The sequence below is a fragment of the Tenrec ecaudatus genome, chromosome 10 (assembly GCF_050624435.1).
Source record: "Tenrec ecaudatus isolate mTenEca1 chromosome 10, mTenEca1.hap1, whole genome shotgun sequence".
NCBI lineage: Eukaryota > Metazoa > Chordata > Mammalia > Afrosoricida > Tenrecidae > Tenrec > Tenrec ecaudatus.
Genome location: NC_134539.1, coordinates 50131722 through 50159049, shown reverse-complemented (window position 1 = coordinate 50159049; position 27328 = coordinate 50131722). Strand labels below are relative to the sequence as shown.

Below are 27328 nucleotides of genomic sequence, written 5' to 3'. Positions count from 1 at the left end.
GTTCAGCTGGAAGAGATTTGCTCAAGATCTTGACCCTCATTTATGAAAATGAACCCTATTCTAGTAACCCGCAGCCTTGCTTCCATTTTCATAACATCAGCACAGTGCCATGTGCTGTGGGAGGCACTCACAATCTTTTTTTTTTCTTATTGAAGTATACAATATACATACTAAAATGTACACATAAGTATTGGGTTGGATTAGTTTTTTTCAAAGTCAACACATCTGTGTAACCTACACCCAGATCAATAAATCAGCATTACTAGCAACCTCACTGCCGTGACACTCAGCAGCCCCCTCAGACTCCTTTCCAATCACTGCCCTCCCCACTACCGCAGAAACTTGTTTCCTGACTTCTAACACCAGGGACCACGCCTGGTCCTGTTCGACAAATTATTTAATCTCCCCGGGAAGAGTTTCCTAGTGTACAGTGAAGATGTCATGTAGCCAATGTCAAGTTTAAATAAGTCCATGTAAAAGTCCTCCCCTGGCTCTTTAGTACACACTGTCCTTGCTGAACACAGATCAAAAACATAGTTGGGAACTACGCTGTGTCATTTTTCCTTCGCTTTATACGCATTCATTTTAAAAAGTGGTATACCATTACAATTTAAAAAGTGGTATAAAGTAGAATTGGGGTCCAGAATTTGAGAAAATTTGAAGTGTAATTCAACCCACTGACATCCTTTATGGTTCAAATTCACCTTTTTTTTTAATAACCCTTGACACATCTTTCCAAAAGCATTCTTTTGCTGGGGTGATGAACCTACTCCAACCAATTTGCCCCTTCCCCTACAGCTCATAAGCCTCAGGGACCCAGTGTGCCCCATCTCCCCACAGTCCTTTGGCCTGCTCTCTCATACCCATGGTGGACATCTCCTAGCCATCCAGTAGGACAGAGAGATCTGCCCTAGAGCTACCAAGACTGAAATGCTTTATGCGAGCAGACAGCCTCACCCTTCTGGAGAGTCTGAGCCACAGACCTACGTGCGGCTCAGCGCTTACTCCCAGGGCTCCTGTACCCTGCAGGCCTAGATGCACCTGTCTTCCGGTCACCGCTCCTGATGCCTGGCACAAACCAGGTGCCGAATAATTAAGCTAGAATACGTTTTCTCGGGAAAGTCGGCAGGCAGTCTGAGGCTGAGCTCAACAACTTTAAAACGGTCAGTGCACCATGGATTTCGCTATTTATTGTGTTAGGCGTGATGGTGCTGTCTTAACGTTCTAGATTCCCAATTGTTTTTTCAACCAACCACTGCCCCGCGCCAAGCACGAGTGAGCCTGGCTGAGCCTCCCGCTGCAGGCGCCCGAGGCCGGCCGACTCCGAGCTGCCCACGCGCTGCCCCCCCGCTGCCCCGCCCGCCCGGCCCCGTCTCCGCCGCGGGCCGTCGCGGGGGAGGGCGGGCCTTCCAGTCTCCGACCAGCTGATTGGCCAAGCCGCGGGCTCCACGTGCGGGGGCGGAGTCCCGACCGGAGGGGAGGCCTCCGGCGCAGAGCCGGCTCCGGGGGCGTGGCCTGCGCGCCGAAGGGGCGGGGCCGTGGGCGGAGGAAGCCGCTTCCGGGCGAGCGGGCCCGCCCCCACGTGGGTCGCTGGAGAGTAGACCGGCGAAGGCGGCGGCCGAGGCGGGAGCAGCGGCGCGGAGCCTTCGGGAGACAGGTGAGCTGGGGGAGGGGAGCCGAGCAGGAAGGGGGCTGCCGGGGAGCGTGACTCGGGGTCGGGCAGGGCCTGTGCGACCAGAGGGAGCTTCGTACCCGCAGTGCCGCTGGGGACCGAGTCCGTGTGCAGCTGCTCTGAAATCCTAAAGACGGGGGGCTCTGCTCTAGCCGGCCAAGGGGGGTCCGCGTGCCCGAGCGCTTGGGGACCCGGGTCTGGGCTTTGCGGCTCTTCTCCTGGGCCCACCCCCTTGGAGACCCCTGGAGCCGTCTCCATCCACGCTGAGCGCCCGGGCCTCGGAGGATTGGGGGGTGCGGGGGGTAGGGGGGCGCGCAGTAACAGACTTGTGCGAGCTGATGTTTGCAATGGCCCATTCCGTCTTACAACAACCCGCCGAGGTCAGTGCAGGTTTCCGTTTACCCGATGGGAAAACTGAGGTCACACCGCTGGAAGCTGACAAAAGCAGGCATGAACCCACTCTTAACCTGACCCCAGAGTCCACGCAGGGAACATGGTGCTGCCCGCTGTAGCCCAGCCCAGCCTCCTGCGTCCGCGGCGCTCCTCTGTAGCCTACCTCTGCTGACACGCAGCTTTAGCATCTCTCCGGGGTGATGGCAGGCACTCAGCCCTAGGTGACCGGCTGCACTTGACTGATTTGGGTAGTGCACACATGGGTAACAAAACATTTGCTGCTTCACTGTTTGGGTACAAACATCAATCACGTTCATCATGTTGGGCAACCCTTCCCCACTTGGGCCAATGTCTGGGCCATCTCACCGACATTTTAAACAGGGGCATGTACTCAGCAAGCGTGAAAGGAGTCTCTTAGGCAAGAGGTTCCAGGAGTCTGTGGAAACGGTCAATTTTCCTGGCTCCAAATAGCTAAGGCCAAAGAGGGTTAGGCTCCACAGGGCCTCGGGTTTTTATTTTACCTCTGTGTGTATCAAGCGGGTCTGGAGTAAGCCTTCAGGAGATGCAGTTTGATTTAATGGGCAGCCTCCTTGGCCTTTCTGGAGCGCTGGGTGTCTCCGCACCTTCACCCTAGCTGGCGCTCCTTTCGCCCTCCTCCCCTGCCAGCGACAGAGCCTGCCAGAGACGGCCCCAACTCCTAACCCTCCATGGAATCGAGTAAACAAAGTTTATTGTCCAGTTCCACTACCTGTACTTGCATAATTAACTCAGTGTCGTGGATCACACTGTTCGTGTTATACAACCATTATTGATACTCTTTCCCACATCATTCCACCACCGCAGCCATAAACTCAGTGCCCCCACGCAGCGACTCTTGCCCCCTCACCTGTGGTAACCATTAGTCAGGTTTGGTTTCTGTGTGTTTGTGATACAATATTCATGTATCATACACTCCCACGGTTGATTGGCTTTTTTAAAAGAGTTGTATATACATAATCGCAATCAATTCTAGTGCTCCCTCACCCTCCTGCTTTTATTGTCTGCTCGCCAAATCCCCTCACCCTCCAACCCTCCCACACCCTCTATAAACCATTGCATCAGTTATTATCTCTAGGCTTCTATTCCTGTGCTTCACACACTGAGTGACCCAACAAAAGCAGTTTGAAAAAAAACAAAATAAAGTGGTAAGGATAAAATAATAATAGATGGATAAAAATACATAGCAAGTAAGAAAGGAGCACCTTTCATATTTAAATCAAGTCAGTTCCAGCTCATGTTCAAAGGGTGGATCTGACTGTCCCTGTGGATTTCTGAGACTATAACTTTTCATGGGAGCAGAAAGTCTCATCTTTCTCCTACAAAGAACCTGGTGGTTTATGAACTGCTGACCTTGAGGTTAGCAGCCCAACACAGACAGAACCTATTACACCGCCAGGGTTCCTAAACCAAAGCAACCGCCTGGGGAGTCTAGCAGAGTGCTTCAAGTCCTGAAGCTCTTTCTCAGCACCTCTGGGAGTTTAGGCTAGCCTCGGGCTAGAAATGCTGCTGGATAATCTTGCCAGCCCATCCGAAAAGGTAAAGCTCTTCTTCCCAGACGCTATATAGAGTCCCAGGGATACAGACCCCTTCCTCAGCACCTAAGCCTCCTGTCCTCCCACAGCTTCGCTACTGGAATTCTGCGCAGGCGCCACATTGCTGGTTCCAGTAGATGTGCTCTTTGCTGGGTGTGGTGTAGAAGGCGGGTCAAAAGATCCCAAGCCAGCGCCATGGCTGATAGAAGTAAAAAGAGCTGCTTATTTACTGGGTGCCTACTTAGTGCCAAGCATGGGCCTGATTACCATCTCATATCTTCCCCACCAGGTTGCACATTGGGTGGTGTGCCCGTTTTATAAAATAGAAAATGGAGACTGAAACTCTGTGATCTTGCCCATGGTGACCGAGCACAGACCTGGGTCGCTTTGGCCCTGAAACTCGAGTTCTCTGCGCACAGCTCCACGGGGCCTTCCAGCTGAGCTCCACTGCCTAAGGCGGGAGCCTCCCAAGTTTTGAAATTAGTGTTCACAAAGCAAAGCCCCAGACTGGATTTGGTTCTGTAGACTGAGGGGAATCCAATTCTATAGGCGTGTTTTGTTTTAAGTACCTATTGTAGTAGAATGAGGAGCCCTGGTGCATGGTGGGTTATGCGTTGGGCTGCTAACTGCACGGTCAGCGGTTCAAAACCACCCATCACCTGTGGGGGGGGGGTGGAGGGAGATGGGGGTTCCTACTCCGATAGAGAGTTACAGCCTTGAAAACCCACTAGGGCAGCTCCACTCTGTCCGATAGGGTCGTTGTGAGTCAGAATCGACTGGATAGCAGTGAGTTTGGCTTCTGGTTCGGTAACAGAATGACCCTCGGTCCTGCTGGCGACAAGGCACCAGGCTAGACTCCCTGAGACCCAGAGTTCAGTCGCCACGCTGTACCTGACTCACGGTACAGTCCCGACCAAGCCCTGTCCCTCCCCCACGCCCCATGTCACACATCAAGAAGTGGAAGATTAACAGGAGTAATAACTTCTTTCTTTTCCCCCTATTTCTTAAATCAAATCTCTCTCTGTCCCTTAAAATTTAAAGAAAAGGTAAAAGTGGCCCTGCCCTGCTCGCCCCCCCACCCCCACCCCTCTCCTCAGAGCCCTTTCAGACTGCCCACGCAGGCTGCTCTGCCTGTTGCCTCTGATAAGCTTTGTTCTGTCAGCTTTCAAAATGGGAGCGGAATGCAGCTCAGATTCCAGAAGCCAAGGGGCCTGTGACAGGTTGTCCTTGGGCAGTGAACCCAACACTCCAGGCCGTGGCTGTAAACCTGACTCCACTCTCCAGAGGGACAGCGAACAAATCCCACGCACGATCCGAGCCCCGGTTTTGTTGGCACTAAAAACCCTCTGCAGTTGAAGGAGCGGCCGTGTGTGTGTGTGTGTGTGTGTGTGTGCAGTGCCCACCACGTGACAGGCCTGCAGTCCAGCTCTCCACAGTTCTACCTTGCCAGCCCCAAGGCAGAGCCATTGAATCAAGTGTGGATCACTATAGCAAGTTCAAATTCTGACTGTGAACCTAGGTAAATGACCCTTCTCTCTGAGCCAGGCGAACTCGTGACAGACCTCAGAGCAAAGTGCTGTACAAAACGGGCAGGGGTGGGGATGAGTTGGGGTGGGGATGGGCGGTGTGATTACCTCTTTTGGGGGAGGCCAGTGTCAGGTCGGGAAGCCAGCCTGGGGCAGGGTGTGGCCCTCTGTGTGGCTCTTGATAAACCTCCACCTTACTCAGGGGGGGACCTGATAAACTTCCCACCCCCGCCCCTTCACATGGCTCGTGGGAAAGGGGCAGCAGGGCCTGGGAGGCTGGGAAGAAAGGCATCCCCCTAAAACCCCGATCCTGATCTTGCTAACTTAGCCTCCAGTTCTGCGTGACCTTGAGTGAGTGCCTGTCGGCTCCCACATCTGTGGCTCTGATTGTCCCTCATTTGGTTACTAAATGTTCCCCAAAAGGAAGTGTCTAAACTGGAGCTCTCCACCCCCTTCCCAGCCCAGCTTCCCACCGCCTGCTTCCTGCTCTGTCCCTGTCCCTGTCCTCGCAAGCCTCTTGGCAGCCTTCCACCTTCAGCTGAGCCCCAAAGGCTCCTTTGCCTGTTTCCAGCCAGCTCTGCTCCAGCTGCAAGATTTACCATCGTCGACCCTGAGGACTCAGGGCAGACCTCTTGCCCGGCTCAGAAATCTTCAGTCTGCCCTCAGGCTTCTGGGTCAGGCAGCAACCGTCCCCTCTTCAGGTACACACTGGCCTCACCGCCTCCTTCGCCACTTCCTTCCTCATCTCCGCAGAACAGCCCCTGGCCAATCCCTCCCTGCCCCTTGCCTCCTCTCCCCAGGGAGTGCTCTCGCCCCCGCACCCTCACCCCCGTCCAGCTGCATCTGCTTATCCTGCAGAACCGAGTTCAAGTCCTCGTTGTCTTCCAGCAAGGCTCGTCCCACCTCTTACGTCATACTCAAGTGACCTTGGTGGCCGGGCCTGTATGAAGTGCACACAGTAAGACTTCCCTCACAGGGCTGGGTGTGACGCGAGAAATCCCATGTGAAGGGGCCCGGAGTAGCTGGTGCTCTTAAGCAGGTGCACACGAAACAGTGTTCATGCCCCCAGCTTCCTTCTCTGTCCCCTTATGGATTTGGCTTTCGGGGTCTCTGACCATGTGCTTCTTGGAATTCAACAGACACGTGTCCGCTGTGGTGGGCGCAGAGCAGAGCGTGGTGAGCACTTACTACCGAGATGAGCTAACTCTGCAAACACCGGTTATGTAATAGGACCGTCTCTAAGGGGACAATAACACTTCAGAATAATCAGCCATTCGGGATCAAAGGGCAGTGTTTACCCAAGGACAAAGTTGAGAAGGGTTAGGGAAGGAGGGTGCACGCCAGCAGGAAGCCCGGGGAGCAAGTTGGATACGGGATGTTACTCTGTGGAAGCGTCGATCAGTGTGGTGAAACAAGATGTGTATGAATTGCTGGGTGGAAAACTGAGCTGCGCTTTTACAAAGCACTGTTTTGTAAGAGACTGCAAACTGACCCAGGACGAGAAGTCTCAGTTGGGGGAGGGATGGAGGAGCACCTCTGGGAGAAGGGGCAGGATTTGGGTGTGGAGGGAATAGAAGCTTCTGGATCGGGGGTGGGAGCCCAGGTGGCATGGTGGTTATGTGTTGGGTGGCTGACTGCAAGGTCAGCAGTTCAAAACCACCAGCTCGCCTTGGGAGCAAGACAAGGCTTTCTACTCCCATAAGGAGTGACCATCTTGGAAACTGGCAGAGCCACTTGTACCCTGTCTTATCGGGTGGCTGTGAGTTGAAATAGACTCCGTGGCATTGCTTTGGAGTCTGGAGTTCAGGCAGAGATGGGGAACCTGCCTGAGGGACATAAAGGCCCATGAAACCATCAGCACCAACTAAAGTCACACCCATCTCACCAGAGAGGCCGTTGTAGCCAGCCCCTTACTCACCGCGTTCACGCTGGTGCTGACTCACAGCGCCCCTATAGGACAGGGCAGACCTGTTCCCCGGAGTGTCCAAGCCTGTCCCTCCGGACAGATGGAGAAAAGCCCCCATTTCTCCATGGGCCTGCTGATCTTGCATACGTGAGAATACGTTTGCACAAATATAGCGGGCTAAATTTTCAAGTCGATCATTTTTTTATTAATCATTTTATTGGGGGGGCTCTAACAAATCTTATAACAATCCATCATTCAGTTGTATTAAGCACACACTTGTATATCTGTTGCCATCAACATTTCCAAACATTTGCTTTCTACTTGAGCCCTTGGTATCAGCTCCTTTTTTCCCCCTACCCTCCCACCCTCATGAATCCTTGATCAATTATATGTTGTTGTTATGTCTTGTCCTACACTGCCTGTTGTCTCCCTTTACTCGCTAGTCTGTTGTTGTCTCCCCAGCCCTCCCCACTACCCCTTCTACCCTCATAACATTGCTACTCCACTACTGTTCCCGAGGGGCTTATCGTTCCTGAATTCCACGTGCCCAAAGCTCTTATCTGCACCAATGTGTGTACTCCGGTCTAGCCAGATTTTTAAGGTAGGACTGGGTCATAGTAGTGGAGAGTGGCGTGCAGGGGGAGGAGAGGCAAGCATTCAGGAACTAGAGGAATGATGTGTTTTGTTGGTATCACTTTTTATGCTGTTAAAAATACCCAAATGGCCATGACAAAACAAGGCTCCTGTTCTAGGTGAAGGGAGCAGGGTGCACAGAGCTAGAAAGTGACCAGTATGCTTTGGGGTTGTAGGCCAGCAGCTTGGCTCCCTGGGTTAGAAGTGACCTCGTCCATGTCCCGTAGGCATTAAGGAGGTCACAGCCGTTCAGACCTACCAGCTAGCTGCTCCTCTGGAGAAAGAGGAGGCCTTCTGCTCTCGTGAAGATGTCTAGCCTCCGAAACCCTGCCAAGGGGAGCTGTGTGTCAGAATCTACTCTGTGGCGGTGGGTTTATGTAAAACTCTGCGGAAGAGAATTAAAAAGAAAAAGCTGCAGCAGTACATCAACAGGACAAGGAGCTCCCAGAAATGCAAGCTGGATTCAGAAGACCTGAGAAGAAAGCCAGGAATGCCAGCATGCCTGTGTTCTGCGTGGATCACACAAACTGCAGACGGCATTGAGGAGAGCGGGATCCACAAACACTGTGTTGCGCTCATGTGGAACCTGTGCATGGAGCAAGGAAACAGTGGTTCACGAGCAGGAGAGCTGTGCCTTAGGGTTGGATCCGCTCACCGCCCTGTACTCAGCCAGTCTGCCGCGCACGTCTCGGAGAAGCTGGGCTCTATGAACGCGGCGGCTGGATGTTGGAGGTTAGCTCATCAGCAACATGTGATGTGCAGATGACAGCCTGGCTCGCCGAAAGTGAGGAGGACTTGAGGAACTGGTGAAGATCGAAGACTAGAGTCTTCGGGGTGAATTACGCCTCCGTGTAAAGAAAACAGCCTCGCGTTGGGCCAGTCATCACATAATGATAAATGGAGAAAGGATGGAAGTTGTACTGGGTGCACAGTCAATGCCCATGGAAGCAGCAGCCACAGAATCAAACGACATGCTGCACAGGCAAATCTGCCACCCAAAACTTCCTTAAAAAACCACCGATGTCACTTTGAGGACCAACGTGTGCCTTAGCCACACCACGTGTGCTCAGTCACCGTATGCATGGGAAGACACAGTGCTTAGGAGGGCTGGGGGGATAGTTGATGACCTTGAAATATGAGGTTGGCACCTACACCTTGCATAACCCATAGACTGCCAGAAAAGCAAACTGCTCTGTCGTGGTGTCCCTGCAGTCAGAACTCTCCTCAGAAGACTAACTTTCACGAGGGTCGGGGGAGAGGGACCTCCTGCTCGTCAAGTGGTGTCCGTGAGCAAGAGGAAGGCCCTGGCTCGATGGATGGACACCGGGGCCTCAGTCATAGGCCCAAACATGCCAACTGTGAGGATGGCATGGAACTGGGCAGGGCTTCCTTTGGCTGTCCTGCGAGTATATAAAACATAAACCCAGTACGTATATTATTAGAGTCACTAGACCTAAAGGCATTTTCCATATTGCTCTGACAGCTGCTGAAGGCTGGCTTGGAGTCCTCTGCTCAGCAGGGCTGGGTGGGCCATACTCGGAGTAGCTGTGGGCTAGGGTGCTGGGGAGGCAGGGATCTGGGTAAGAAGGCTGTCACCATCCCCTGGAGATAGGGACCATATCTTGGGTTTCTCCTGCCATTACTACTTCTCCCCCAGGATCCCTGGATTCCGGCTGACCGCCCTGTTGCCCACAAGACTGTACCATGCAGCCACAGTCCGTCCTGCACAGTGGCTACTTCCACCCACTGCTTCGGACCTGGCAGACAGCCGCCACTACGCTGAGCGCCTCCAACCTCATCTACCCCATCTTTGTCACGTGAGTCCTTGGGCTCGGGCCAGGCTTCTGCTCTGCCCGGGTGGGCCGGGTGTCAGGGTTGCTGGGAGGGGAACAGTGGGCTGTCAGTTTGGAACTCAGATGACCCTTCTACTAGAAGTGCCCCTCGGGGTCCAGGACGGCAGCCTTAGGGACACAACCTTGATCTTCCCATCTTGGGAAGCAAGAACTGCCACCCTTGGCTGCCATCCTGCGACTTTGCGCGTGGAAGAGGTGGCGATCGTGGTTGTTCATAGCAAGGGCTGCCACTGACTGCGTGCGTCCTGGGTACCAGGCACCGTGCTAAACACCTACATGTGCGTGTTATCTCATTTGATCCTGGCAGCGCCCCAAAGAAGGAGGTACTGTTTCCATCCCCTAGAATATCCTCTGTGGGAACCACGGGGTGAAGCCGGCAGCATTCCGTGCAGGTGTATGTAGACTCTCTATGAGTCAGAGCTGGCACCATGCACCTAACAACAGCACCAGAATCTCGGGCCCATGATTCCAGAGATTGTTATCTGCTTCGTTCACCAGAGCCGAGATCGAACATGGTCTGGTGCTTAATAAGTGCTTGGTAAATATGAGGGAACTTCCTATGGATTTGAGAAATAATGGGATTTTTCTACGTACTTTTTGAACTCCCCTTGTGTTTGAACAAAAAGTCCACCTGGAATACAGGTGAGGCCTCTGAGACGCAGAAGAGATGGTCCCACCTGGCTGCACTCACCCAGGCCCTAAGCAGCAGAGCTGCCCTAGAAAGTAGGGGTGTCTGACTTGAGGGTCTACCTCGGCTTGACTCCCTGTGTTGCTGTCCTGGGGCAGCTGCTCTGGCTATCCCCGTCGCTCTTACTCCGGTTGCTGCGTCAGGCCTGGGCTTGGCCAGGCAAGGAGCCACACTGGATCTCACCCCGCCCACCATCTCTACCTCCCTATCCCTTCTCACCGCGTGCCTCATCGCTCGTATTCCTCCCCGCTGGCCCAGGGTCCTTCCCGTAGTTGCTAATTCCTCATCCACCCCCGCTCTTGCAGAGATGTTCCTGATGACGTACAGCCAGTCGCCAGCCTCCCAGGAGTGGCCAGGTAGGAGACAGGGTCTGGGTGGGGGGTAGTGGCTTCACACGTGGCAGTGCCACAGGGGAGAGACAGGCTGCGTCTCCGTGGAGCGAAGGGTTTCTAGGGCTATAGCTATTCTTCAGTAGAAGAGACAGCCACACGTAGCAGAGGCCAGCTGCTGGCTGCCTGGGCTCTTCCTGAGGGGCGCTGGACTTCAGTGGGGAGTTCTCCACGGCCGGAGTCCATAATGCTGAGCCCAGGAACTCGGTTTCCACGTATGGGCTGTGTTCCCAGGTTGGCCAGCTGGGCTCTCCGCAGGAGCAGCACAGTGGTGGGGGCTGAGAGGCTACCCCCCCCCACACACACCACTCCACTCTCCCCAGGTATGGTGTGAACCGGCTAGAAGAGATGCTGAAGCCGCTGGTGGAAGAGGGCCTGCGTTGTGTCCTGATCTTTGGTGTCCCCAGCAGAGTTCCCAAGGTATAGAACCCAGGAAATGGTGAGCTGAGGTCGGGCCCTCTGCTGGCCCTGGGGCCACAGGTGAGTGGACATGCTCTCTGCCCTAAGACAGCACCTGACTGGGCAGGTCAAGTCCCAGATGGGGCCTCTGTTGCTCCCTCCGTAAAAGCCCCTCTGCTCCCCCCCCCCCCACTGTCGTTGGGACTGTGGGGGTGTCATGTGACGGCTGTCCTCCCTGCCCCCAGGATGAACGGGGCTCTGCCGCGGACTCTGAGGACTCCCCTGCTGTTGAGGCAGTCCGCCTGCTGCGGAAGACCTTCCCCAGCCTCCTGGTGGCCTGCGACGTCTGCCTGTGCCCCTATACCTCCCACGGTCACTGTGGTGAGCTTTCCCCACCTCAGCCCGACCAACCCTGCCACCCCCTGCACGCCCACTGCCCAGTCAGGGGCGGGGTGGACCAGGGCCCAAGGTGCCCGCCCTGACGCAGCTGTCGCCCCTGCAGGGCTGCTGGATAAGAACGGGGTGTTATTGGCTGAGGAGAGCCGCCAGCGGCTGGCAGAGGTGGCACTGGCTTATGCAAAGGCAGGTAAGTGAGCCAGCCAGCACGGGGATGGTGGCAGCAAGGACAGGAGGGCCCCCGGAGTTCTCAAGGCCACCCTCTGCCCCTCAGGATGTCAGGTGGTAGCCCCGTCGGACATGATGGACGGACGCGTGGACGCCATCAAGGAGTCCCTGATGGCGCACGGACTTGGCAACAGGGTAAAGAGCTGGGGGAAGGCTCAGCCCAGCCCTGCCCACCGGAGCCACCAGGCGTCACAGACTGGATGAGGAGTTTGGGGTCCGTCTCTACCCCTGTCCTTCAGACGGGGGTATCAGGAACCAGAACTCCGGCATTCTGCATCCCGGCCCAGGTCCTTCCTGTCGGAACTCATGAGCCCGGGCTCAGCAGTCTGTTTCCCACAGGTGTCCGTGATGAGCTACAGTGCCAAGTTTGCCTCCTGTTTCTATGGGCCTTTCCGGTAAGTGGGGGCAAGGTGTTAAATCCCTGGGCGTTGGGCCCAACCTGGAGTCTTCTCACTGGCTCTGCCCCCCAGGGATGCGGCTCAGTCGAGCCCAGCCTTCGGAGACCGCCGCTGCTACCAGCTGCCCCCTGGAGCAAGGGGCCTGGCTCTCCGAGCAGTGGTGAGTGACTGACTGGGGCTGAGCCCCGCCAGGCTGACCCTGTCCTCCCCTCCCCTCCCTGTGCTCCCCAGTCCTGCCCACACCTTCCCTGTCCCCTAGGACCGAGATGTGCGGGAAGGAGCCGACATCGTCATGGTGAAGCCGGGGATGCCTTACCTGGACATTATGCGGGAGGTGAAGGCCAAGGTTAGCACAGCAGAGGCTGAGGGCGTGTCCGGAGAAGTGCTGGCAGCAGGCCCTGTGACCTTGGGTGGATGGGACTGCAGATTCTCCTGGATGGACTGGATCAGCCCCTGGGCAGAAACCCTCCCTTCCCCCCGGGGAAGCCAACAGCAGTGGCTCTGGGAGTGGGATAGTCACAGGTTGGGTGGGGAGGGAAGGACACCCAGAGGCACCCATCCTCCCGCCCTGCTCTTCCACAGCACCCGGAGCTCCCTCTTGCTGTGTACCACGTTTCCGGGGAGTTCGCCATGCTATGGCACGGAGCCCGGGCCGGGGCGTTTGATCTCAAGGCTGCGGTCCTGGAGTCCATGACCTCTTTCCGCCGGGCAGGTAGGCAGGCAGGCAGCGCCGGGGTTTCTTGTCCTCTCTCAGTACATGACCCAGAGAGGGAGTGCCCAGCTGCCCAGGGGCAGCCCAGAAATGCCAGTGTTCTAAGCCTAGAGCAGAGAAGGGCCTGGAACCGCAGGAAGGCGTGGGTGCGCAGGAGGGTGAAGCAAGCCAAGCCTTCTGCACTATTTGCTGGGAGACTTCGGCAGGCCACTCCTCCACGCTGCCGTACCCTCCCTTGCAAGTGGGAGGGTGGTGTGGGTGCCTGCTCACCCTGAAGGTTAGGGGAGCTGATGATTGTAACTGGCACCCGCTTGTCGCCCTGTGAAAGGGAGCTGGTTTGTTGGGGGGTGGGCCGGTGTGGGAAGGGCACTTCCAGCCCCACCAGGCTTTTTTATTTTTCTTATTAAAAGATCATTTTATTGGGGGCTCTTATAACAATCCATCCATCAGTTGTATCAGGCATGTGTGTACATTTGCTGCCATTATTTTTTAAACATTTGCTTTCTGTTTGAGCCCTTGTATCAGCTCCTCTTTTCCCCTCCCCCCACCCTCGTGACTCCTTGATAAATTACAATTATTTTCATAACTTACACCAACCACGGTCTCCCTTTCCCCGTGGTTTCTGTTCGTCCCCGGGAGGTTAATGTGTTATCATTACAGCCGGTTCCCGCTTCACCCTACCCTCCTGGTACCGCTGCTCCCATTCCTGTTCCTGGATTCCCTGGCAAACTGAAGTCCTGAAAGAGGAAATTATTTGCCCAAGGCCACACAGCATCCAGGGCTAGAACTGACCAGAGCCGGGCTCAGTGTCATCTTGTGACACCCACAGACACTGCTCTTCGTGGTGGCCAGAGGGCCTTCCTCCCTGCTTGGCCCTATCTCCCAAGAGCTGGTGCACAGTCCCCCGACCGACCCCATCCCCATTTCCGGCTCCTCTGCCTCCACAGGTGCCGACATCATCATCACCTACTACACACCGCAGCTATTGCAGTGGCTGAAGGAGGAGTGAGGGGCCAGGAACTAGAAGTTCCCAGGATGCCGAGGGCCTTGAGGAAGCGAAAGTCAAAGTAAAGCCTGCTTTTAAAACCACGCCCTGGTGCTCTCTTCCTGCTTGTGTGCTGCTGGCTCCTGGGAGCAGGCTGCAGCTTTCCACGGTGACCACAGTGCCACGGCTTGGCTTCTCCAGCGCTTCCCAGTCCTCTCCTGGGTTAGCATGAGGCTCCCCTTGCCACCGGCTGGCACCTCTCGCGTGCCGTCACCGTGAAAGCAGCCGGAGGTACAGGCGCAGGTTCACAGAGCCTGGGAGAGGGGCACCGTGGAGAGGAGAGCAGGCAGAACCCCAGGGCCTGACACCTGAATTGACATCCCTGGATTTTGAGTTGAGATTGCTGCAATTCCACCGGAATTGTTCCCCACAGAAGCTGCCTCCATCCTCCTGTTCCGAGCCATAGTCTCTGAGCGGAAGTGGAGTGACAAGGAGAATCATCGTCCGAGAACCAAAACCCCCGCTGTTGGAGAGGCTACCACCCAAAATGGGTTTTTATGAGAGGCGCTGGGAGCCTGGGCGGGTGCTGGGGATGTGGCAGGACAGACCTCAGCTTGCCTCCCTTCAGGGAAGCTACACCAGGAAGGAGGTGGGAGAGGGTGGAGGGGAGGTTGTGGACAAGAGCCAGAAAGCAGACCAATAAGAGCAGGTAGGAATCATGACAAGTGCCTCCAAGGGACCCGAGAGTGAAGTACAGAATCATGGGACGGTGGCCAGAACCTCCCTGAGCCCAGACCTGTGGGGGACAAGGAGCAATCCTTGCAGAGCCTGGAGGGAGACACCCTGGGTGCCTGGAGAACAGCACGGGCAAAGGATCTGTGGTGGGGAGGTGGCCGCGCTGTTGGGAGCAGCGGGGAAAGGGACTGGTGGGGGAGCCGGATAGGCTGGATGAGTAGGCCAAGGCCAGTTCTAGAGACTTCAGGTTTTACTTTGCATCTGCTGAAAGACAACTAAGTTTTGAGTTACATGTGTTTCAATTTACCCATTTCTGCCCTGGGGGAGCTTTGAAGGCTCAGAAAACGCTCTCCTGATGCAGTGGCCTATCAGCATAGACCCGAAGGGCTCTGAGCTCGGGAGATGAGCATCCCAGACAGAGGGACCAGCTGTGCAGAGGCTGAGGGGCTGCGAACACCTGAACTGAGTGGGCAGAGTGAGCAGGGGCCCACCATGCTGGCCTAAAGACTGTGTTTCAGAGCAAATGAGAAGCTCTTTGATGGAATTTAAGCAGGGGAATGATTCAATATGACTTGCCTCTTCTTTTTCTTTTAACTATTTTGCCAACTCTGGAAAATGCAGATGAGAAATGGTGGGACCTGGAGGGGAGACAATGAGGACAGGGAAGGAGGAGCGAGGTGCGTTTCGGGGGTAAATTAAATGTTGGCATGAGCATCTCCAAGGCTGATGAGCATTTGCTAAGACAAAGAAGCCTAGGGAAAAAACTAGGACGGGTTGCAAAGGATACCCCAAATTCATCTTGGGATGCTAGACGGAGAAAGCGGTAATCTGAAGAGACTGCGCTGCTCTCGAGGCCACGCTAGCCGCGTGTCAGCCTGTATTCAGCTCCAGGACCACCGCTGTGTCAGCATGGGTCAGACATCCTGTTCGAATAGCTTCCGTAGTGGGACGACGGGGGGGGGGGGGGGGGGGGCCGGGGGGGGGCGTTGCCACCAGGCGCGGTGGGCTTCATTAAGTATGCGGTGCCCTGACTTGTTCCTAACTGCTGGATTGATGTCTGCTCCAACCCACAACATCGACTTTTCCAGAAAGTTCAGGCTTTCTACTGCCCCAAAGAGTGACCGTCCCGGAGTCCCGCAGGCACACTTGTGCACCTTTGCCTAAGGTGGCTATGAGGGTGGGGTTCTGGAAGGCAACGGGGGTTAGATGGGCAGACCGCCTCTGAGAGGGTCCTGGGGATCTGAGTCCTCAGCCAGTTTTCAGCTGTCCTCTGCTTTGTGCTGGTGGCAATCCTCGTCCCCTGGGCAGACAACAGTTTGCACAACGTTGCAAAGGTATATTCTCATCAGACTCCCAGGCCTCCCCAAGTTTGATTCGTTTGCGCTCAGAGAGGCTGTATTAAGACTTTACTGCAGGCCACTGGCAGCCAGCATAGTTCCATGTTGACATCTTTGTTTTGTTTCACTAAGATCCCTAAAGCTTCACTCTCAGTGGCATATGGCTGAGGGTTCCTGACCCCCAAGTTAGGTATTTTTAACTACCGATTTAATACTTTGGAAAAAATATTGATTTCCCAACAACTCGGGAAGGGGTAGTCCTGGCCAAGCACCACACTGACTAGCCAATTAGGGTGTGCACTTCGTGCCAGCCTGTTCTCTGGGTGCTTCTGGTCTCAAGTGGAGAGGCCCCATTCCATAGGGGAGAAAGGAAAGCCCGGTTTCCATAATGGGGTCCTAGTAACCAGGTGTGCTTGGATCCGGTTTCCAGGTGCTCAGGGAACGCTTGCTCCATAGCCCTCATCTGTTTGCCTCCCAGTGGCTTTATTCCCAGGCAAGTGTTTGTCACAACACGGTTCCCAATAACCCTCAAGCCTTTGTGGCAATATTAGAGACTTTCTAGCCCACCATTCACGTTCCAAATCTCTGGGGTTCTCAGATTGGCCCTACTCCGGTTACATGACCTACCTCTTGACTCAATCTCCAAACAGCGGAAGATGGAGCACCACACTGCTCAGGCCTGTGAACAGGCTTGCTCTCCTGCAAGTGCATTGGAAAGGAGATTCCTGCAGAAGCAGCAAGGTTAAGAATTGGCCCCTCTATCATTTGATCTGCCTTTTGATTCATTATAAATTTGTTTTAGTTTTTAAGTTCTGCTCTCTTAGATTGAAGCCTATCAGTCACTGAATAAAGCGGTTTGTCTCCAGTTAATGCAACGGTGGTCCTGGAATGCTTTCACCCCAAATCTATATGGCTTGATTCATCTTTGTTGTTGATCTCTTCTCCAGAGAAATCTCTTCAAAACAAAAAACACTTCCCCTGACCCAACCCATCATTCCTCGTATGTCATTTCCTACATCTTAGGACTCAGGACCAATGGGTCTTTGCTCAAAATAACTAGCTGAAGATGAAAACGTATTTCTGCCTAAGCAGACCTGAGCTGGTGGCAGGTACACGGAGTGAGAGGTCTGGGTTCCGGCTTTGTTCTCCCATCCTTCACTCAGTTCCCATTGATGACCAAAGACGACTGACCCAGTTCCCACCATCACGTCCTCTGCTCATTTGACAGAAAGCAGAAAAGTGCATGAGCCTTCCTCACGTGGGTATGATCCCGAAGGTGCACATGTTCCTGCCTGAATTGAAACCACGGGGCAGGCTAGGAAGTAATGAGGCAGCCATGTGCGCAGCTAAAACTTCCATGACGAAGGAGCACAGAGAGTGAATATGGAAGTGAATGCCCATCTCTGCCACATGGAATCCTTGTAATCACAGAAGTACTGGTCAGAGCAAGAAAGCGAGGCTGTTACAGACGGCTTAGTTAAAACACTCAGATGGAGAAAGACACCCAGGGGAGAAACAGCCCAAATCATGCCACAAGCCAGTGGCAAAACCAAGGCAAGATGGTGATCCCGGGCTCCTGACTGTACACGGAGCGCTCACAAGCATGAGCCACAGATAATTTATGAAGAGATGAAGGCTGGGGCTGGCTTTGAAGCGATGCTCACAGATGAACAGCTTCGCATGTATTTCTTTACACGAATGTATTCATGTTTGTGTATATGAAAATTTGACCAGTAGGTACATCCATACAACATGTCCAACTTCACTAGTGGATGGAGAACTACAACTGAAAAGCAGTGAGATGTCCCCATACTTCTAACAGGATGCACTGGACAAACGCATGCCCTAGAGCCTCGAGTTTGCACATCTAAGTCTGTACTCGATCAGATCATGGAGTGTGCTCACCAAAAGACACGTCTGAGAATATGCACAGCGACATCAGTTACAAGTCTAGAAACATGCCCATCCACAGTAAACTGAGATGTATCCAGATAATGGAATGTTACAGCTGTGACCATGAATGAGGTACAATTACACAGAGCAAGGTGAGTGACTCTTAAGACAAAGGAGTGCATTCTATATTATTCCATCCTCGACAATTTGAAACAAGTGCAAGTATACGATTAGAAGTAATTACTGTTCAGGGGATTAAACCACTAGAAGATAAGGCTTTCCAGGGTTCTGGAAATACTCTTTCTTGGTATGAGTGTTGATGGCTTGCTTTGAAAATGAATGTTGATGTTCACTCTGTGGAAGTTCAAGAGTACGTACACTTGTGGGCACTTTTCATCTCTGTGTTTCAATAAAAAGCATACTAAAAATAATGAGACTGTAAATCATAGTTTTACAAACTTATTGACCTGTCATCCTCTTTGGATAAATGAAAAAGTACTCGGCACCTCCCTGGCCATTAAAAGCTTGTACTGTAGCCCACATTCCAGGGTTAAGTGTTGGTATCTGCTGTGCAGTCCCTGGATCATGCATTCCGGCGCCCCCTCCCGAGGGGTGCTGTCTCCCTCCCACTTTGGGAAACACTGCTGTCAATGAAAACTACAAAGAAATGTGACTAGTGGACTGCACCTGGTTTTACTTCATGTTTTAGTCTGAGAATCTCACAGGAAAATCCGCCTAACAGGAGCTTGGGTTTCTTCTCAAAGGGCAATTACTTAAGCCAGTGTTAACGAGTCTGAAAAATCAGTTTATTAGAAGGTGACACCAGTGGGGAGAATGGTAGGAATGCTGGCTGGCTTCGATGGGAGTTCCACCTGAGACCAGAACACGGAGTTTAGGGACTTTTACACAGGGATGTAAAATCCACTTGGGGGAATCATGTACTTTCCCAGGTACTTTCCATTACTCAAATCACAAGATAATCGCAAGAAGTAAATATCTACAATAGCCATCAGATAAAGCAGAGTAATGTTTATGGTGTACAAGCAATCTTCTGACATCGACCCTGCTGGTAATGTTGGCTCAATGGCCATACTGAATCATCAGACGTCCTACACCACCTGCCTGTCTCTGGGCAATAAAGAAGTTATAAAACTCCCACAGAGGCTGGAGGGAGGGATGAGGGAAACTTGGCGTTGGGGTTAGCTAACTACACATCAGGAGTAAGCCTAGGCTACACCAGTGTCCAGTCAGTCAGGTGCCAGCTCTCTTCCGGTTAGTCACTTAGTCATAGGCAGGGTAAAGTATAAAACTGGGTGGGGATTTCTATCATCTGACCTAAAAATAAGCCCTAAACAAAATAGGGGTCTTACCTAAAGCAACCATTTCAATGCAAATGAGGGCAGTCGGAGTGGAGACCCAAAGCCCATCTGTAGACAATTGGACATCCCTCACGGAAGGGTCAAAGGAAGGGATGAGCCAGTCAGGGTGCAGTATAGCGCCGACAAAACAACATTCCTCCAGTTCTTGAAGGCTTCCTCCGCTTCCCCTCCCCATCATGACCCCAGTTCTACCTTATAAATCCGGCTAGACCGGAGCATGTACACTGGTACAGGTAAGAGCTCTTGACACACAGGATCCAGATAAAGCCCTTAGGACCAATAATGAGAGTAGCAATGCCATGAGGGTAGGAAAAGGAGAAAGGGGAACTGGCCAAAATGATTGATGTATGATGGCCCCCGCCAAAGGGGACGAACAACAAACATGGGTGAAGGGAGACACAGATGGTATAAAATATGGAAAAAATTTTAATTTAAAATATATGAAAATAAAAATTTATTATTGAGGATTCACAAGGGTGGGAGGGGAAAAAGAGCTGATACCAAGGGCTCAAATAGAAAATATTTTGAAAATGATGGCAACAGAAGTACAAATATGCTTGATACAATTGTATGGATTGTTTTAAGAGCTATAAGAGCCCCCAATAAAATGATTTATTAAAATTATAAAAAATAGGGGCCTTGGTGGTGCATTGGGTTACTCGTTAGGCCATTAGCCACAAGGTTTGCTGTTCGAAACCACCACCTGCTCCTTGGGAAAAGATGAGACTTCTTACTTCCATAAAGAGTTATGGTAATAAATAAAATATAATTAGCGTCTCAGAAACCCAGAGGAGCAGTTCTGCCCTGCCCTATACCCTGTCACTGTGAGTTGGAATGAAATCAAAGACCGTTGAGGTTGAGTTTTGTTTGGTTTTTGCATTGGGAGACAATAGATTCCCAAGTTCCCCTCCTTTGTGAACCAGCAGAGTTAGGCCAGAGCAGCAGGAACTTGCCACTTGCTTTCCTGTGACGTGTGTTGTAGGAGCCAAAGAGACACCAAGTCTCAATACGATTTATGGAAGACATTGTTTAAATGGTAGACCAGATGGAGAGAAGACAGAGGCCCATTCTCTGGACGAGGGAGACCATTACTATGAGGTTATATTGGCAACCAACAGTTTACAGACAACCAGCAACTTAAAGGACATGGGCGTGTTACCCGCCAAGAGGGGCTGGAATTGCCTGTCACTGTTTCCGCCCCTCGCCTACCAGAGCAGGGTCTGTGGGGTGGTGAGTGCCAGCCTCCTCCCGTCCCCCCTAGTTCTGACCCACCAGCACAGGGAATATCCCAAGCCAGACCTTCTCCCAGTGCAGCTCACAGCCTCACGCCCTCACCGACCTCTGGAAGCCCTGGTTGAGACAGCTCAGCCCGCATAGCTTCATACCCTCACTGGAGTCCCACTGGGACTCTCCAGATTCTCCCAGCTAACTTGAAAGGGATCCCACCCGGTAAGGCAGGAACACAACTTGAACCCTCTACAGGCGCCAAGAGTTTCTTGGATTTGTTCCTTATTTCTCAGCACCTTCCCCTCCCCTATCTAGGCATCTGGCGGACACTGGGACTCACTGTCCTGAGCAGAGCCATGTCCTGATTGGAAGTCCCTCCTCCCCTTCGACTTTGGGCCCCACTCCAATAGCCTGTTTCCACCCTGGGACCAAAGACAGAGACTAGGTTGATTTGAGAAACTCTGAAGTTTTTCTGCAAGTGCATGAAAGAAGGAAACAGTGGGGTTTGCTACCTCCAAACTGCTGTGAACATCAAGCAAGTTACATACCCCAAACCCGGTGACAACAGGCTCGAGACCGCGACTGAGGGCGAGGGTGTCGCCGGGCTAGGAGGTGCTTCCTGCAGATGTACATGATTGCGCTAAGTCAGGACTGACTCAACAGCACTTTACAACCTGTGACAAAAAGTAGGTTTGGCAGTGACCACAGGAAACAATTATCGGTACAAACATTTTTCCCAAGGGTATGTTTATTATAAGTTAACCTGCATCCCCCCAAGTACCATGATCCACTGCTTATCTTAATGGGGGAATGCTTCCTGCCGGCTACCTGCCTAATGGCCTTGTTGACCGCATCTCTAAGTAGGAGGGCCATACCTACTAATGAAGCCTAAAAGGAATTCTTTCGACACTGCTACAGTGCAGAGGGGGCTGGCACACATTGCTATAGGAAACCCCATTTTGGATAACAAACTCAATCTTTTTTTTAAATTTAAATCATTTTATTGGGGGCTCTTACAACTCTTATTACAATCCATATATACATCCATTGTGTCCAGCACATTTGTTGCCCTCATCGTTCTCAAAACATTTGCTTTTTACTTGAGCCCTTGGTATCAGCTCCTCATTTTTTCCCTCCCTCCCAACTCCCCCCTCCCTCATGAACCCTTGATAATTTATAAATTATTATTTTGTCATGTCTTACACTGCCCAATGTCTCCCTACAGTCACTTTTCTGTTGTCCATCCCCCAGGAAGGAGGTTATCTGTAGATCCTTGTAATCTGTTCCCCCTTTCTACCCCACCTTCCCTCCTCCCTCCCAGTATCGCCACTTTCAGCACTGGTCCTGAAGGGATATTCTGTCCTGGATTCCCTGTGTTTCCAGTTCCTATCTATATCAGTTTACATCCTCTGGTCTAGCCAGACTTGTAAGGTAGAACTGGGATCATGATAGTGGGAGGGGGGACTAAATCTTGATTATGTTATATGTCTAGTATTTTGACTATTAACAACATGCTAACTCACCCTCATCTATCAGGAGGGCAAGGGAAAGTGTCACAAAAGCATGATTGGTGGTAGATCAATACATCAATGGTTACAGGCAGGGCTGCAGAAAAGGAAATGGGGCCATGATTGGGGCATGCACACTTATGTTAGACAGAAGAGCTTACAAAATTAGTTCAGGGCCCTCTGTCCAAGGCAGTCAGGATGTGATTCATGCCTATTGGATTCCCTTACCCCAAAGTTCCTTCAAGGACATCCCAGGGAAGTCCCTAATGGATAGGCCACCCTCCCTAGACTAGCCACAGAGATGGTAGTAATCCGCTTTCTAATGCTCTCTGCCTACGGCGAGGCTGTTCACAGTGCCGGTTAATGGTCAGAGGAATTCTTTGGAGGTTTAATCCATGTGGAGACCACAAGTGGCTTTGGGCTTTCACTGTTATCCTTGGCTTTCTGCAAACTCAGTGCTCAGAATTTTAATTCTAATACACATGCACAGCTTTCTTTTTTTGCTGACAACGGTACACAGAGAAAGGGGAAGGCAGAAGGTAGGAGTCAAAGTTAAACCTGGCCCACAAATTCCTGAGAAACGTTCACCTGTTTCCTTGGAGACGTCCCTCCAGGAGTTGTACAGTGTAAGTGACCCTGTGGTAGACTGGGTGAGAAACAAATCCCAAGACACTCGTGTGTGTATAAGTGAGATCGTTATCTTAAAGAGCAATTGTACATTGAGAAAACATCCCAGCCCAGTCCTGATCAAGTCCATAAGCCTGATATTAGCCCATATGTCCAATACTAGTCCATAAAGTCCTCTTCAGACTCATGAAGCACATGCAGTGATGCCGAATGCAGGAAGATCACAGGCCAGTGGGTGGAAATCTTGTGGATCCAGTGGAAGTGGAAGCATCTCAGCGCTGGTGTGGGTCTCCACGTGGCTCCTCCAGCTCCCTATGTGTGGCTCCTCAACAGGAAGGTAAAACAGAGTGAGTCTGTGGCCTGAATCCCAGGAGGAAGAGAGGAAGTTCCCAGAATCCTCATGAGAAGGCCGCACCTACAAGGAAGCATCACCAGGCTGGGACCTGATTGATAGGCTAGACTCCACCCCTTCACTCTTAATATCCTCAAGTTGACATGGGATTACGTAACTACCACAGACCCCAAACAAAACCCTTCAGTTCTCAGTATCTCAGTTTTTCTCCTGTAAAACTGTCCGATTTCATAGTTTACTTCTCAAAGGGGTCTTCCCCGTGATTTCATTTAATCTAGGGTAGACATCACTGTGGCCTATTTCCATTTGGAAACACTGGGGTTCCCTGGGGCACAGCTTGACAACTACCCAATGTATCCTCATCCTTAGAAGTTATTTTAGCTGATCCTCATGAAACATAGTCAAAGACTACCTAATGCCCAGAAAATACACGAGAAGTAACAGGATCTGAAGAAGCCCAGCCCTCTGATAGGGTTGGGTTTGAAGAGACCTAGAAAAATCCACAATCTCAGACATTCTGGGATTCTGTGGTGTGCAGACTGGCCTCTGACCTCCCATTCATACTGCCTATCCCTCCCCCACCCCCTTGAGGAATTGTGATTGTGACACAAACCAGTTTTGCCAGCTCAGTCCCTGGCGCAGGATCCTCTTTCCAGGGCCCAAGCTTGTGACTCTGCACTTTGTGTTGCCTCTGAGCCTAGTGAGAGGGTGAGGAGGTGGGAGCGACTTGAACACAGCAGTCTTGGACTACAGGAAGACGCCGCTGGGCTTTGTTTTTAAAGAAGAGTGGGAGAAAAAAATTACATGTATGTGTGCTCCTAGATAAAGAAATAATAAGATGATAACCCAGGGAGGCCCTCTTCTTCACCTCACCCCTCCAGCATTGCCGTTGTCCTTGCTTGAGCCGGTCCTGCTCCAGCACCTTTGCACTTGCCTGGAGGAAGCATCCCCTGATCTTCCCCTGGCTGCATGTGCACTTACCCAGTAAGCAAGGAAAGCACGTGCTTTGGGCATGAACAAAACAGGACATTGTGCACAACTCTCTTTTAGGCCACAATATTGTACGATGTGGTGGTCCGGAGTCAAGGGATCTGAGAGTGCCTGGCACTGTAGCCCAAAACAGAGACCAGGTTGATTTAAGATGTTCGAACTTTATTCCTACAAGTGCTTATAGAAGGAGACAGCCAGGTTTCTGCTTCGGAGCGGTTTCAAAGACCCAGTGAGAACCAAACCAATTACATACCCCAAACTTCGGGGCAGGTCCCTAGGTCGGGGGGATGGGATGGGATGGGGAACAGTTAACAATATTGCTATAGTGGTGTGGTAGTCACCTAATCTGGTGTCAATTTGAGAGGATTACGTGTGAAGGGGTGGAGTCTAGTCTTTCAATCGGATCATAGCCAATGAGTCTTCTGTGTGGGCATGGTCTTCTGAGAATTTGGGGAAATCTGGTATGTCCTTTTTGGAGTTGGGAGACTCTCTGCTACTCCCTGGGAGACACTGCAGAAGACAAGCCACATGGACACAACCAGACCTCGGAAGCCGGGGAAGCCACAGAGAGACCCCTGCCAGCGCTGAGATGCTTACAACGCCACTGGACCCAAAGACTTTCTTTCTACTCACTGGCTTGTGATCATCCTGCATTTGACTTCATTGCATATACTTTGTGAGTCTGAAGAGGACTTTCTAGATTGGTATCAGACCTATGGCCTTGATCTGGACTGGGTTGGGAAGTTTTCTCAATGTTCAATTGCTCTTCTATATAAACCTCTCATATATATTTATGAACTTATTTCTCTTAACACAGTGGTGTCAGACCACCACCTCCCCTTGGACTACGTATTGGGGAGGAAGAGGTGTCTATTCCCATGACTAAGGAACCCTGGTGGTACAATGGCTAGGCACTTGGCTACTAACCAAAAAGGTGGCAGTCCAAATCACCATCAAGGTAGTTCTACTCTGTCCGAGAGGGCCACCATGAGGCATAAACTGACTTAAGCAGTGGGTTTATCATGACTACTGACATACAGCCTTTTATGGAGAAGCACAACGACTTCATTCTTACAAAAGAACTAACTTTACTGATTGAGGGAAGACAAATTCTACTCATATGCCCTGGTGGTGTCCTAAGTTAGGAGTGGGCTACTACTGGCAAAGTCAGCAGTTCAAACCCAACAAGCTGCTCTTTGGGAGGAAAATGAAGCTTGCTGCTCCTGTACAAATGCACAGTGTGAGAAACACAAAATTGCAGTTTTGCTCTGTCCTATAGGGGCGCTATGAGCTGCAATTGACTCCATGGGAGAGAGGGGTTTTTGTTTGTTTATTTGTTTGTCTTTTAGGTGTGTATGATTCTGAGACAGTTTAGGAATGAAGCTGGATTCTTCCATGCCCACATTCCGAGTTCGGATGACTGCGGAATTTCCCCAGATTACATGTCTGGGCTCAACCACGCCCCATACCTAGTTAACTTTCAACTTGCGGTCACTTTCGACTGCATATTCCCCCTTGCAAGAGTAATACATTTGTCGGTTCCACTCCCTGGCTCTGCAGCATTCAACACTTGGCCAGTTCTGCCTGGACACAGGAGCAAGAGATTAAACAGCTGGGATGTTTGAGTTGAACCCAAGCACAAAGAATGCCGGCGGAGGACTGAACCCAAGGCACTGGTTGACAGCACGTGCATACCATCCCATAAGTGATGACGCTCCATCCAGAAGCCTTTGCCAAGTCCCCACTCAGAAAACCTGCTGCGAACACACCCGATTACTATAACTTTATCCATACAGCCTTAATTCCCAGAATTCTTTACCTCTTTTTATGAGTAAACACACTGTCCTTCCCACCTAAAGTCCCTTAAATGTCCTTTTCCCTTGTTCAAGAAAACCTGGTCTGCATTCAACAGGCTCCTTCAAGTCTCCCCTTGCAAGATGTTTATCCAATAAACATATTTCACACCCATCCTTGCAAGGTGTTTCTCTAATCAACATTTTTGCTTGTGTGGCAAACTTGGATTTCTGCTTTGCTGTCCTTACTGAGCAGAGAAAGAACCTTCAACTGGAAGCTTGTTCTGGTAACAATTCTATAATAGAACACAAATACAATGTGCACTTCCTAATGTTGAAATTGCTTTAAGCAGCAAACGTGGCGAAGAAAGCTGATGGTGCCCGGCTATCAAAAGAAATAGCATCTGGGGTCTTTAAAGGCTTGAAGGTAAACAAGCAGCCATCTAGCTCAGAAGCAACAAAGCCCCACGTGGAAGAAGCACACCAGCCTGTGCGATCATGAGGTGTCAAAGAGATTAGGCATCAGGCATCATCAGAATAAAAAATCTTACCATAGTGAATGAGGAGGGAGTGTGGAGTGGAGAATCAAAGCCCATTTGTAGGCCACTGGGCATCCCTTTACAGAAGGGTCTCTGGGAGGAGACAAGCCAGTCAGGGTGCCATGTAGCAATGATGAAAAATACAACTAGTTCCTCTAGTTCCTAAATGCTTCCTCCTCCCCCTCCCCAACCCCCACTATCATGATCCCAATTCTACCTTGCAAATCCGGCTAAGACCAGAGGATGTACACTGGTACAGATAGGAACTGGAAACACAGGGAATCCAGGGCGAATTATCCCTTCAGAACCAGTGGTGTGAGGGGTGATACTGGGAAGGTAGAGGGAGGGTGGGTTAGAAAGGGGGAACCGATTACAAGGATCTACATGTGACCTCCTCCCTGGGGGGCAGAAAACAGAAAAGGGGGTGAAGGGAGATGTCAGACAGGGCAAGATATGACAAAATAATAATTTATAAATTATCAAGAGCTCATGAGGGAGGGGGAGCGGGGAGGGAGAGGGGGAAAAAGAGGATCTAATGCAAAGGGCTTAAGTGGAGAGAAAATGTTTTGAGAATGATGAGGGCAATGAATGTACAGATGTGCTTTACACAATTGATTTATGTATGGATTGTGATAAGAGCTGTATGAGCCCCTAATAAAACGATTAGAAAAAAGAAAAAAGAAGTTGCTTTTTGCATATTCAATTGCAAACTACACAACAGAAAGTTCATTTTTGGCCTCAAAGAGATACAAAGACCCTCATCGTACAGTGTTGATTCAAGAAAGACTGGCGTTACTGTACTTACTATGTAAGGAAATTGTTTTTTCAGCAGTCTAATTGGGATTAAATTATCTAAGAATTTTAAAAAGCAGAGTAGAAAAATTCTTAATGATAGCATGTTAGAGATGAAAGGTTTATCTGAAAATAAATTAGAATTTGCTGGAGCTGTTTTCTGATCAATAAATTTTCTTTTATAACATCTTCTCATTTGTTCATTTATAATTAAAATGTTATGAAACAAGCATCGAAGCATGACCTACTTAAAGCAAAATGAGTAAGAGTCAATATTTTGTTCTGAGAGATCAACAGGATTTTAAATTGATCAATGAAACAACAAAGTTCACTGACTCATTTTCTCTGTTACAGAATAGGTGAACCCCGCCCCCCACACACACACTGGGGTGAAAGAGAGCCCAACA

At 51.4% G+C, this 27328-nt stretch overlaps 1 protein-coding gene across 1 annotated transcript; it reads left to right on the top strand.

Moving 5' to 3' along the window:
• Nucleotides 1-1565: 1565 nt before the first annotated feature.
• On the top strand, nt 1566-15428 carry ALAD (aminolevulinate dehydratase). The gene is made up of 12 exons (XM_075559031.1): nt 1566-1657; nt 9359-9518; nt 10548-10598; nt 10955-11051; nt 11276-11411; nt 11533-11616; nt 11701-11789; nt 11994-12049; nt 12125-12212; nt 12312-12398; nt 12635-12764; nt 13712-15428. Exons 2-12 carry the CDS (start codon nt 9406-9408, stop codon nt 13771-13773), a joined length of 993 nt encoding a protein of 330 aa, XP_075415146.1. The 5' UTR covers nt 1566-1657; nt 9359-9405; the 3' UTR covers nt 13774-15428.
• The last annotated feature ends 11900 nt before the right edge of the window (nt 15429-27328 follow it).

Coding starts and splice junctions, on each gene's coding strand:
- ALAD (XM_075559031.1), top strand. CDS start 9,406: ATGCAGCCACAGTCCGTCCTGCACAGTGGCTACTTCCACCCACTGCTT. Junction 10,599..10,954: donor AGCCTCCCAGGAGTGGCCAG/GTAGGAGACAGG, acceptor CACTCTCCCCAG/GTATGGTGTGAACCGGCTAG. Junction 12,765..13,711: donor GACCTCTTTCCGCCGGGCAG/GTAGGCAGGCAG, acceptor CTGCCTCCACAG/GTGCCGACATCATCATCACC.